The following is a 14,425-nucleotide window of genomic DNA, read 5'->3' on the forward strand; positions in this document are numbered from 1 at the left end:
GAGTGAAAGTGAAATTAAGGCTCCTACCCTATAACTGCTCCTAGTTATTGTTGCTGATAGTTTCCCTGAGCAGTATTTTATTGTCGCTATAGTTAAAGCGTGGTGGTCATAAACTGAAGTTTGTATGTATAATAAAACAACTCTGACCTATGCATATGATATGAACACTCAACAATTAAACAGGTCTGCTTACCATGTCGGCAATATACATAATAAACAATCCTAAAGTTTTAGAACCCATCAAAAATTACACTAATATTCTCATCCAGATTGGAACACAGCCCCTTCTGAAATATAATTCGTAATACAGTAATAGCAGTTGGATGAAAAAAACAAGTACGGCGTGGTTAGTTCTTCATAATCGTTCCTGGAGAGGGCAGCAAAATACAGCTAGCCTGAGTCCAGATGAGTGCTCACATGCCCGTTCGAGGCACAAATCTGCTGCTCCAAATTATTGAAAAACAAATATCCCTTTGGTAATTTCCCACAACATCTGTTATGTAACTTTTACATGAAACTATAAAACCATCTGCATCTACAGCTCCCAAAAATTCATTCAATATTCATAATGCGGTCAAAACACTTACGATCATCTTGAATAGCAAGCGGAAGACAGTTTATTAATGTTCCTGTCAGCACAAGTGCTAAACATCTGTACATTAAGGGAACGTAAACATAGTATATCTCCCAAGAAAGAGGCACTAGATTGTTACATCAGCCAGCTGTTAAATAAACATGTCCACACTAAAAATAAAGGATGATCCATGAATGTACCGCGTCGCGACAGCTTTTATAGGATGAATCAAGTGCTGCTTTGCTGCTTGAATGGGTTTGTCCAGTCAACATTTATCTTAAATTGGACTTTGTGTGCGTGTGTGTGCGCGTGCTCATGCGTGTGAGAGTGCGTGCGCGCGTGTGTGCGTGTGCATACGTGTGCATATGTGTGCATGTGTGCATTCAACTTAAACAGGGCAGCATAAACAGTGGTCCCACCCAGTATTTTCTTGGCCGGTTCAAGTGCACAGTAGGGGACAGCGACGTGACATCATGTTGCTAGGACCTGGTGCAAACTTTTTATTGTACCCCGGCCAAAACACAGAAAAGCACAGCCACTCAAGAGAACTGCTATTGTCTACAAATATTTTTGCTGAGTATCAATATGTGCTTGAGGTACAAAATTGGTGTTTGTTTTCAGGATTATAGAGCAGAGCAGCCATGTATTTGAGTGATTAGCATCTCTACTTCACAGTGCAATTCCAGCTCTGGCTTCCTGTGTGGAGTTTACATGTTTTCCCTGCTTGCGTGGGTTTTCTCCGGGTCCTCTGGTCTCCTTCCACATTCCAAAAACATACATGCCAAACTTATTGAGCACTCTGAATTGTCCCGAGGTTTGAGTGTGAGAGTGAATGGTTGTTTGTTCCTGTGTAGCCAGCGATTGGCTGGCAGCCGGTTCAGGGTGTCCCTCGTCTTGCCCCCTCACTCTTGAGTTGGTCGGAAAGTCTAACATTTTTTTCAATGATGTTTTCAATTTGCTTTGCAATGTTGTCCAATTCTGTTTTCTTCACATTTTTGTTTCATTCTAAACATGGCGGCCCAAACCTCTCTGCTTGAGCGCTGTCGACAGGAAAGGAGGCAAGATAAAATGTCCCTTAATACACTACAATAGTCCACAATATGTGTGTTCTTCCATTTCCTCATTTATCAAACAAAACATGTACAAGTGCAGATTCCTGTTAAAAAAACAACTGTAAATTGTTTGTCATCCTAGATAATTTTTTTCTGTATCCCACTAGAATCCATTTTACAATACTGTAGTAACATAAAGTCTCTACATTCATCATCAAAACAAAAGCAGTTTGTAATGAGCTAGCAGTCTTTCAAGGAGTGTTTAACTGGAGGATTATTTGCGTGAGATGCTCCATAAATTGGAGTTCGACCTTGTAAAAATGGTACAAACATGGCGATACAATACTACTTACCTGTAAAACTGAATTATATTTACCATATTTATATAAGGCACACTGGAGTATGAGATGCACCTCCAATGAATGGTGTATTTTCAAACTGTTTCCATATATAAGGCGAACTGAACTATAAGGCGCACCTTCAACAAATAAAAACAGTTCTCCAATTATAATCTAGAAATATACTATATAATAATATATTTTGTATTTTAAAAATACAAATAAAAGGCACACCACAATATAAAAATATAAAGGCACGACAGTAGAAGCTGGGGTTATGCACGACTTCCTCTACGGGAGGGAAATGGAGTCGGTGGCTGCTGACAGTAGTTGCGAGACCTGTTGTGGCTCAATATTACTTTCACATATAACGCGCACCTGTGTTAAAGACACAGGGTCATCTTTTGAAGAAAATCAAGGCTTTTGGGTCTGCCTTATACACCGGAAAATACGGTACTCATTAATACATTTCATTTATAAGCCCCTTTATTTCCCAACAAACAGTTTTAACTCAACTCCTCCCCCACTTTTTTTCATAAAATCCTGGCCTCTAAAGATGTTATTGCAATTGGGCGGCAGGCCGACTTTAGAAACCCTTGATTTATAATCTAGACCACTTTGCCAGTGCAATGGAATTTGTTCATCCTTTGTCTGTTTTAACTGCGACAACATCTGACCACTGGCAGCTTGCGTTTTATCACCAGTTGATTCAGTATTGCGTATTTTATAATCTCTTCTTTGATGAGGTCTCGCGGAAAAAATGAATTTGTGTGACACTTTCCTTTTAATTACATTTTTGATAGAAATTAGACTCCCACAGGCGGCCCGGTTGTCGAGTGGTTCGCACGCCGGCTTCACAGTGCAGAGGTCGCCGGTTCGCGTCCCGGTCCGGCCTCCCTGTGTGATGTTTGCATGTTTGATGTTTCCCCGGGCCCGCGTGGTTTTTCTCCGGGTCCTCCGGTTTCCTCCCACACTCCAAAAACATGCATGGCAGGCAGATTGACCACTCGTAATTTCGTGCCTTGGTGTGAGTGTGAGAGTGACTGTTGTACGTCTTTGTGTGCCCTGCGATTGGCTGGCAACCAATTCAAGGTGTCCCCCGCCTCGCGCCCGAAGACAGCTGAGATAGGCTCCAGCACCCCCCGCGACCCTAATGAGGAATAAGTGGTACGGAAAATGGATGGATGGATAGACTCCCACAAAGGGTAACGATGCAGACAAAACACGGGTCTTGTCTCATGCGTAACTCAATGACGCAAAGGCTCATGAAGAGTAGCACTAAGGTGGATACGGTGGGCACCAACGCTGCACTTTTGCCTGTGGGCTAGGTTTAATGGCTCCTTCACACACTCACTAAGTGCTAGATGCATGGAGGTTAAATTAGAAGTGGAGTGTGGAAAGGGGATTGTTTGATCATTGCATCAAGATCCAGAAAGGGTTACGGTGGGAGTACTGTTGTTACCCTCCTGTATAATGAAGGGGCTTTTGCACACTCTCTGATTAATCCATGCAAAAACTCTATAATTGCTCTCACAATTAGAGGACAATGTGGTTTCTGTCCAATTTAGCCTCATTTTGTTGCTACCCCTGCCGCCCTGTTCTCTCTTTTAATGGTCTTCTCAAGAGGAGATCAAACGGATTTTCGATTAGATTAGATAACTTTTATTAGTCTCACAACTGAGAAATTCACAATTCACAGCGAATCAATGTCCTCCATCTATGCCGGTTTTGTGCATCCTCTTCTCTCACACCAGCTACCTTCATGTCCTCTTTGACCACATCCATAAACCTCCTCTTCGGTCTTCCTCTCGGTCTCCTGCCTGGGTGTTCAAGGCTCAGCATACTTCTCCCGATATAGTCACTCTCTCTCCTCTGGACATGACCAAACCATTTCAGTCTGGCCTCTCTGACTTTCTCTCCAAAGCCTCTAGTATGAGTTGTCCCTCTAATGTACTCATTCCTGATCCTATCCAATCTGGTCACTTCTAAAGAAAACCTCAACATCTCCACTGCGAGACTAATAAAGGAAAATCCAATCCAATCACCTATCACCTAGAACGTTTACCAAAAAAAGCTTTGTGATAAGAAATTGATTGCCTAAAAGTGTGTCATTCAAACAGGCATTTGCTGTTAAGCCCCAAAAATGTGTTTGTTTCAGTCTGGGAAAGAAAAATCTGATCAAATGTTGGTCATTTCAAAAAGCTGGCAATTGTTTACTTGACTTCTTATAAGCCACCTGATTTGGTGAGTCCTGTTTTGAAAATGGATGATGTTATTTCCCTGTGAAACAGAGACTTGCATGTTTGTTTCCCAAGCAGGCCACCATAAACACTGCCAAAACCTTTTTTTCTTCTCCACCCCCTGTCCCCGCCTGGACCTCTTTCTCTACTCCTCGCTCTCTCCTTTTCATTGTGTTTGTTGTTTTATGGAGGGCTTGATGCGGTCCAGATTGTTGCTGCCAACTGAGACTGTCTGACTTCACATCCAAGCTTCTCATCATTCAAAACAAATGACCACTGACCGTTACACACAATCCCGTCTGTATATTTTTTTTACACCTCTGTCCAACTTTACTTCTTTTACTTTTAAAACCTGCCACTCTTGCTATTATCTTCACTCCCCTTTCCCAACTCCCTCCCTCCCCTGGTGCCCTGCCTCCTCTAGCTCCAGCAGGTCCAGACCACTGACACTCTCCTTTCTCATGTGAATGTGTCTGTGGGGGAAAGGGTGTATGTGTGTGTCTCCATTGAGAACTTCTTCTTTTTTTTTTTTTTAAACAGAACTCTTTGGGACAGAGGATAGGAGTATCCCCCCCCTGCGATGCTGTGATTTGACTATCCAAACAGCCAGCTTCAGAGGCATCCATCCTCCAGCGGTCTTCCGGGACGGCTCAGCTTAACCTTACGGCCCTCTCAGCCCTCTCGGCCTCTGAACATCTGAGACATCTCTACATCTGAAGCAGCAGTCCTTGTAGAGAGAAACAGCTGGACGTCTCTACGCCCATTTCAAGAGGAGCGAAAGGAGGATACCACGTCTAGATACATCGAGAAGAAGAGCAGAGGGGTGATGTTGTGGAAGGTAAACGCTTGCTATACCTGCTTGAGTGTGTGTGTGTGTGTGTATGCCGCTAGCTATTGTTAGTGACACCTTCTTAATGAGTTTGGTTGGCGTTTAACACTTGAAGACAAACTTTTGGCAAACTTGTTAAGTTAAAATTGTTATACTGTTTTGGCACTGGACACTTTGATCCTCTCTTCTTTCATTTCTTACTGCTTCAAACAACCAAGAGTATGCAGCAAAGTGCTTAAGATTGAATGTCTGTCTGCGTCTTATGTGTTGCATTATGTTGTTATTATGTTATTCTGACTTCATGATGGCACCGCAAGAGTGCCTTTAAAGGAGCTCCAATGCTTCTTTTACTTTTTTCCTTTCACAACTTTGTTGCTGTAAGTTGTGAATTCTTCCATTGTGACTCTAATAAATGTTTTCCAATTCTTATGGTAACTGCTAAGCTAACTGCTATAGTAGTCATCCTATAGTGTTTGGGAATGTGCACACGGCAGGAACTTACAATGCAACCTGTTCAAATCTCAACATGTTGGTAACGAGCATCTCTTTGCATACACGCCCCCCTTTTGCATTGAACCTTTATACGATGTTGATCTTCTCACTGACTTGTTTCACAAAGCAGCCTGTGGTCATACAACACTGGTATCATTATACAAGCTGTTTGTATGCTCTCCACTTTTGTGCTTCTCTTCTAAAGTGTTTGCTCGTCCAAACACTCCCATGTTGCTGCTGCAAGTGACAGTCCTCATGGCTTCTTTCCTGAATGGCTTTGTTCCTCAGGAATGAGCCAAACGCAATCGTCTTTGGGTACAGGGGAGATATGGTGGTGAAATCCATCCTGGCATTTTGATAACATCACCGCTCGATGTTAATCACAAAGGAAGCTTTGACTACCTGAAAGGGATAACACAATGGAGATGTGAGCTGTTTCATAGCGCGGGAATACGCGGTGCCGGCATATTTTTCTATACTGCCGCCCGACAGATGTTCAGCACCTGAACACAGCGCGCTATTTCTGACTGGGTCAGAAAACGACACATCCGTCTTATATATATACAGATGATTTTGTGATACCAAGATGATGATTCATCACGCTAGCATGCTTCTAGAATTCCCCCGAAAGAATTTCGTTTGGATGAGCCCTGTCTGTTGACTGGTTACAGCTCTTAAATATTTTTTTTGACCTGGCATTTTCTTGTAGCTAATGGATAATTGTAGGCATGCATGCATGATAATTGTATGCATAAGACCAAGTACCACTGACTACTCATGTTGAATTCAGTAAAAAATATCCGGGTTAAAAACGCCATAAATGCTTTTGAGGTCAAACTCCTCCTATGACACAAAACATAGGCTCACGACAAATAAATGTTTTTTTTAGTGTGTCTCAGGAAGAAAATGACAAGATAAGAAAATCCATCCATTATTCTACCGTTCAGTGTTCCATCATTCTGGATATTAAAAACAAATAAATATCAGCGAATCAGCGGTTTATATTGTGCCATACTACACAAACACAAAATATAATTTTATTTGCTTCCATTCCTGAATGTATTCTGTAATTGAAAAGTGTGATATGGAGCGCCAGTCCCGAATTTGTTCGGGTTTGGGTTTTTATTGCGAGGGGGGTGCTGATAAAGCGCTCGTCAGACCTCTGGCAATGTTTTTCCTTTCCACGAGGGGGCAGCATTAGCCTTTTGTCCATGTTAGTGCTTTGTTACAGCTGCTGGTGTTGTTAAAGCACTATATAAATCAATGTGTATGTATTGTGTCATATTTTGTACAGCTGCATCCATTTCAAGCTCAGATAACTCCAGAACCATATAATTTAGGAATTAACTTTTTTTTTTGAAAGAAGAGATGAAAGAAGGTTTCTCATGCTGTATTGAATGTTTGTGTAGTCCCAAAACTCAATATTCTGCGATGTGTCACACATTTTTGCACATCGTCTGGCAGTGAATGAGTTAATTAGAGCAGCAATTGGGGTTAAATTGGATTACTCACCTTTCTGAATGCTTTTCAGTGTGCATCAAACTTTTGGTATGTACAATCTCCTCTGATGCGGCCGGCTCAATTCCACCGGCTCAGGACTAATCCTTCGTCATCAGCTGTTTCCTGGCCCTCAATACTCACCACATGCCTGCCACAATGTGCTTCACATTAGGACCATGTACAAAACATGGTGGCTGACTCAGTTCAGAAAGAGCTCTGCAGCACTCATGTGTTGTCAAATACATTTGAGTCCCATTCCCTTGTGTGCTTAAACTATTGTGCAAAAAAAGTAAAATCATAGCATCTGGAGAGAGAGAGAGAGAGAGAGAGAGAGAGACAGAGAGAGAGAGAGAGAGAGAGAGAGAGAGAGAGAGAGAGAGAGAGAGAGAGAGAGAGAGAGAGAGAGAGAGAGAGAGAATGAAGATGTATGTTGTGACAAGGTTCAATTCTGACTATGGAGTTTGTATGACTATGGAGTTTTATACTCTACCAAAAACATGATTGGACATGTCATCAAATACAGCCCTCAGCATCTTGTTTAGAAGCGGTCACATATGAGCCGATTCATTATTCATCACTACTTTTGAACTGAACTTGGCTTTTCAGGTCTCAATTAGTCACCGCTATTTTAATGCTGCACTTAGAGACTTATTCCAAAGGTATCTTCAACGAAGAGCACTCAGAGTTACTGCCATTAGGCTATCTGCTTGTTTCCCTCCCACCACATTGGCACTGGACGGACAAGGCAGCTGCACCTCGTTTAGGACAGCCTCTAGTGCAAGGCACTGCGAGGAGGAAATGATTTCATTATGAGTTACACCATTGGACTTCTGGACTTTTGGAAGGAAATATGTAATGAGAATACAAAGCATGTTCGCACAACCAAGCGAACAAGCAGTCCAAAGTAAGCTTTACATTCTTTCAAGTGGGGACATATACAGTAAGGCAAAAAAAACAAACAAACAAAAACATCAGGGATTGTTAATTTGTTTCTCATAATAGTACAGTTTGACGGTAGAGGGATCAATGCACTCCTTTGAATTGCAGTGAGACACAAGTTAATTAAGGTTTTGGCACACAAACTTTAAGGATACAAGTGCATAACTATTCGTTAAACTCATTACATTCTTGTTTTGATAAATTTCCAGTAAAGGTAAATCCATGAATGAGATCCAACAGGATCTCAAATTCATATTTTACATATCTCAGGAATCTGATTAATCTGCAGAGGTTCTATTCTGGGCCTGAGCTCTCATGTGTGAAGCTAGCATGTTCTTCCAGTGCCTGCGTGGGTTTTCTCTGGGGGCTCTGGTTTCCTGCCACATTCTAAAATCATACACGGTATATAAAATGATCACTCTAACTTGTCCTTTGGTGCAAAAGTGAGTTTGAATGCTTGCCTGACAACCCACCTAAAATTTGAAATCTGTGGACATTATTTTTATTTATTATTATTATTATTATTATTATTATTATTATTATTATTATTATTATTATTATTATTATTATTATAGTGAAACTCTTAATACTGGCATTCACATTTTCAACAGTAGCCAAAATGGAACTGTATAGTGCCACTTAGCAGTTTTTTTGACAACGATACTAGTGCAGCGTGTTCTACCGGAAACAAATTCCTTGTGTGTTCTACACACTTGGCAATAAAGATGATTCTGATTCTGACAGTGGCAGTCCCCTTAATGAACAACCAACGTCCATAATTTGTAAAATGGCTTCAAATGACTTCTACTGAGTGTATTTTAATAAGATTCCACCGCATAAATCTATATTTTACATTTTAAGACTCGCGCTGAATATTCAGGAAGTCTTGTTTTTGAGTTGGTGACGAGTCCGTATGTGACGTCACTAAAAGAACGCCCCTGACCGAAAAAAAGACGCATTGTCGTGGTCCTTCCATCACGTCAATGTATTTTGGATTGGATTGGATTGGATATGCCTTTATTAGTCTCACAGTGGAGAAATTTACATTTCACAGCAGCAAAGTGATGAAAGGAATGAAAGTAGGAAAACAAAATACATGAGCTGCTGGAAAGGCAGCCACTCTCGCGGCGCCGTCTTGAAGTCAAAAGAACAAAAAAAAGTAAATAACAAATAATATGACAGCATAGAGACAATATGACAAAACAAAGATACAGAGAGACATTCATTCTTCAGGACTTGCTGTACCCTCTTTGTGATGACTGAAGCAGTTCTAGATGAAAGAGGAGAGGATCAAAGCGTCTAAAGCGTCGTTTTGCTCTACTTGTTTGATCTGGGGACCTCGTGTTGCACCCAAAAGCTGCCAGAAGAGGGCGTCCAAGCTCTATATAAGGAATTTATCAGCCTGTGGAAACGGAGGTGGTCACAGGAGGCCGCCATTTTGTGCCTCTTTTTTCGTTGAGACATCTCCCCTCAATGTTGCCTCTTAATGGCACGGAATAAATTATTTAATCGTTTGCAAACATGTATGCTTCCTCTTCAGAACTATTTGAATCATATTCATAACTGGATGTGTAACAAGAAAGCATATTCTCCGACTCTGAAGCCATTGTTTTGATTCTGCAGCAATACAAGACGTCTTGGCGTTACGTCACGAACTGGGGGCGGGACTTTCTGAAAATGCCCAATTTGCAGCTCAATTTTTTTGCAGATTTTGGACACTTTAAGTCATTTTTATTGGTGTTATGCATTTGAATAAAAATATCATACGGCGTGTTTTGGGTATTTTAGATGCTATAAGCCGTTTTTATGATGTCAGTTAAGAAACAAAAAAGTGACGTCGGTTGTCCTTTAATCTGCATTTGAGTTAATATTTATGGAAAAAAACATATTACCATAAGGGGAAAAATATATGCACTTTATTGAATGATGCACCTTGTGTTACACCACTTGTGTTTTATTTATTTATTTATTATAATACTAATAATGATAATGATAATGATAATGATAATGATAATGATAATGATACATTACATTTTAAGTGCCTTTCAAAGCTCTCAAGGACACTTTACAGTCACAGTTATGTATTTATTTATTTTTTGTTTATCTATCTATTTACTTACCAGTTTAATAAAATGTATTACGATTGTATTATTATTACTATATGTATTATTACTTGTATTATTACTACTTGTATTATTATTATTATTATTATTATTATTATTATTATTATTATTATTATTATTATTATTATTATTATTATTATTATTACTATATGTATTATTATTATCATCATTATCATTATTATTTATTTATGTATTTATTTATTTAGTTATTTAAATCATGAATGTAGTAACAGCTGGTTTACACAAATGTAATGGTGCATTTCACAATCAATAAAGGGATCAAATGATTTTCTGCTTTGTTATTTGCACACCTACTTGGCATGGAATTAAAGCAGCCCATTGATATGTAGACATAACATTGGCTGCACCATTTTATTATGTCGGCGGTTATCAAAATTCTCAATAATTTAATAGCAAAAGTAACAATAATTGAACACACAACAAGAAACAACACTGTACTTATACTATCCACTGACTGTAGAAAAATAAATCTGAGATCACCTGACCAACAGTACATGTCCGTCAGTCCGTCACTGATGGACTCGAAGTGTTTGCTGGCGGACTGTAACCTGATGAAAACATTGACTCAGTGACAGAATAAGCACAGACAGAAGCTATTTTTGGCCTTCCAATGGACCACTATCAACCAGAAAAAAAAGATTAGGTTCATTTTGGGGACAAGAGGCAAGTAGAGAAGTAGTAATAGTGTAAGAGTTCCTTTTTTTGAATGTAAGGTGGTCAAAACAGTCATTAGTGTTAATATTAAGTGAATGTAGTTGCAGTAGAATGTGATTGACACCACCCTACGGAGACCAGACAGATGATGAGTGTGTTCTACATACTTGGCAATAAAGATGATTCTGATTCTGATTCTGAAAAAAGCATGTTGGTAAAGGCGCTTCTCCAATAAATAATAAAGGCATATCCAATCCAATCCAATCCAATGGTTCCTTGTGTGGTGATGTCCCCTTTTGACACGATGCACCAAATATGGTTCTTTACCCTATAAACTCATTCACTGCCAGACGTGCAAAAATGTGTCTACTTTAGTGCCAGGGTTTTTGTCATTGTCACTGGATTTCCAGGACCCAAAGAACGTTGAGTTTTAAGACTACATAAACATTCAATGCAGCGTAAGAAACCTTACACTCTCTTCTTTCATCAGAAAAAAAGAGTTAATTCCTAAATTATATGGGTCTGAAGTTGTATGAGTTTGAAATGAGGGCGACTGTCCAAAATGCAATGCAATACAGTACATACGTATTGATTTATGTAGCGCTTTATCAACAGCTGAAGTTGGAACAAAAAATGGAAAAAAGGGAAAAGCTCCCCTTTGTGGAAAGGAAAAACATTGCCAAAGGCCATGGCCAGCACTTTATCAGAACCCAAGCATGAAAAAACCAAAAGCAGAACAAATTTGTGAATGGCGCTCTACGACATATTTCAAATTCTAGACTAAATTATCGAAATATATTTGCATATGAAAGCAAATCGAGCGGGGGGCTTTGCTTTTTTTTTCGGGGACCGTGAGTGGGGGTGGGTAATGTCTCTGCACCAACAAAAATGCACTGCAATCTGTGATACAGTGCAGTGACACAGGAGGACCAAGAAAAACATCCTGTTGTTTTTTCCATGGTAAAAATATTCTGTACAGCACTCCATTCTAGTTAAAACAAGCCCATCTGTATTCCAGCTTCAATGCTCCAAGACTGTGAATCTGACGGATTCCATTTTAGCCAGAAGTGCACAAATAGTGGAACCGATTACTCAAGGCTCGACTTGCCGCCCCCATCCTTATCAAGCTGTTGCTGTTTAAATGGAAAAGAACGGGACTTAGACGGTTGGCTATAATTTTGTTCAGCTGTTTTTGTTTCTTTTTGAAGGGGTGCGTCAGAGCCTAGGGACCTGCAAATCCGTATCGGCCTTCTCCGCTGCTCACGAGGTGGGCGTAAGGGCTCGGACCCTTCGGTATCAAAGAAGAACATGGTGTGATTGCAACAACATTTGATATCCATCTATCCCCATATGAACAGAAATATTTTCAGTTGTGGGCGGGTCGTGTTTGTTTTAAGAAAAACAAAAGTTGTTTGAATTGAGGCGCGGGTGGCGACAACGTCAAGATTGACTGTGTACAAAGAATAGAAACATGTACAAGTTTCAGGTTTTAATGGCGATACCTTAATGTGTTTGATCTTGTAAAGCGTTCCCCCTAAAAAAAGCAGAGAACTCAATCCATTGAAGCCATATCAAACGCCGGCCACATCCAAAACTGTCATTCTCCTCCACTGTTGGTCTTGACGTAAGAGTTCTTTACTCTTTATAAATAATGACCTACCGCTGCTACTACAAACACAGATTGCTGCTCAATTTGATGGAGGAAACCACAAAAGCAGTTTCCAGAGCATGTGTTGTCTGAGAATGTCAGCTGGGTGGTCACCAAAGCAGATCTGGGTTGGTTTTTTTTGGACATTTTTTTGCTAGTACAGTGAGACCTCAACTTACAAACACCTCAACTTACAAACTTTTTGTCTTACAAACGTCAAATTTATGAAAATTAAACTTTATAATAAGCACTATTTTCATAATACACACCCACCACGGCTGGCGGAGTGATCTTCGGTGGAAGCACACGACCGAACGGCACCAGAGGTTAAATTACCAACAGTCCTTATGGAAGGTGACTCTCCTTCCATAAGCCATCAACGACCATCAAAAAGGTAAATAAAACTTTATTTTACAGCACAGTTTATTTCTTTAATTACAGTCCTCATGTAATGCGCCTCTCTTTCCAAACAGCAATTCCCTTTGACCTTTGACCTCCAATGGCATTCCATCAAGTCATAAATGACCATCACAAATGTAACTAAAGTGACTTTATGATACAATGCAGTATTTCTTTCATTTATTATACATAGAATAAGGTATGTTGTGTGTAGTTTTAAGGCTTATTTAGTTGAAAAGTATATTTTATGGAAACCCGGGAACGGATTATTCCAATTTTAATGGTTTTTAATGGTTTTTTGAGATACACACTTTTCGCCTTACACACTCTGTCTGGGAATCAATTAAGTTCGTAAGTTGAGGTCTCACTGTATTCCGAAAGCACACAATGCAAGATGTTTTTTTTTTTTTTTTTTACTCATTCATTGTCAACCATCCCATTCCCAGAGATTCTTTGACCTTGATCGGAGCCATCACTCAACAAGTACACCTGAGCATGATGTTCTCTTCAACCGTGTTTACGCTTTTGCGCTTGGATTCAAACAGTAAAAATCACAACACATCAAGACCTCCAGCTTTGCACTGGAGGGTGACATGGGAATGGATTCTCACGCCTGTCTCATCCCACTTCTATACTATTGACATTTTTCTATCAACTGCCATAAAAGCATCAAAAGACACTGTATATATAAAGTACATAAAACCAACAGAGGAAGTCTCTTACATGAAATGTAACTGCTGATTTTGCAGTGTTCAAATTCTCCCGAAGGAGCAAAAGGTTGGCTTCAGTGAGAATTGGCTGAGTGAAAAAAAATGAAGGTTTGTTTGGACAAAGACACACCGGGGTATTATTTTCCCACAGCCTAGGCCAATTTACACTGATCATCTAAGGCTTTAGTCAAGGGTAGTACTTGGGAATGTAATCTACTTGTTTTACGGGATAGTTAACTTTGTGCACATGGACGTTTTTTTTGGGGAGTTTGACACTTCCTGTATGAAAAAAAAAACATCTGTGTGTTATTCTGTGTGTGTGTGTGTGTGTGTGTGTGTGTGTGTGTGTGTGTGTGCGTGTGTGTGTGTGTGTGTGTGTGTGTGTGTGTGTGTGTGTGTGTGCGCGTGTGTGTGACTCGGTCCTCCTCATACGGAATGTTGTGTACGTGTGTCCCTTGTAGGATGTTTTTTCCCCTTTGCATGTCTACACCGCATCATCTCGTACTCCAGTTGTTTGCATAAGTTTCTGGTTAGTGGTCATGTTGGCCTACTTGATTCAGCACTGCCGCACACCCACTCCGGTTCAGGAGAGATTCCCGAACAGGAAGTGCGAACCCTCCAGCTGTGGTTCACAAGCCCTTTTGGAAAATTTCCCTTGAGAATAAATCAACCGCTCTTCCAAACAGATTGAATTAAAGCTTAACATTACTGCTCTCGTGAATGTAGGTTTTATTGCCGAATGTTTGTGTTAGACTCAATTAATAAAGGCATCCTTAATAAACTGGCATGTGTATGTAAAGTGCACATACAGAATTACCATTCTAAGGACACCCATGTTTGGCAAAAATAGGATTCGGAAATCATTTCTCACCTCATCACACATTTTTTCATCATTGCCAGATGTTT

The 14,425-nt window shown here is 40.1% G+C and overlaps 1 protein-coding gene across 1 annotated transcript in view; it reads left to right on the forward strand.

Annotated features, from left to right (window-relative positions):
* Nucleotides 1–4,432: 4,432 nt before the first annotated feature.
* Nucleotides 4,433–14,425, forward strand: part of pdgfrb (platelet-derived growth factor receptor, beta polypeptide) — a 44,068-nt gene continuing 34,075 nt past the window's right edge. The window contains exon 1 of the mRNA XM_089022810.1: nucleotides 4,433–5,042. Coding sequence (XP_088878936.1) covers nucleotides 5,031–5,042 — 12 coding nt within the window. The 5' untranslated portion in view covers nucleotides 4,433–5,030. The remainder of the gene's footprint in view (nucleotides 5,043–14,425) is intronic.

Source organism: Hippocampus bargibanti, linkage group LG02 (genome assembly GCF_051943395.1).
Source record: "Hippocampus bargibanti isolate YZ-2025 linkage group LG02, ASM5194339v1, whole genome shotgun sequence".
NCBI classification, from domain to species: domain Eukaryota; kingdom Metazoa; phylum Chordata; class Actinopteri; order Syngnathiformes; family Syngnathidae; genus Hippocampus; species Hippocampus bargibanti.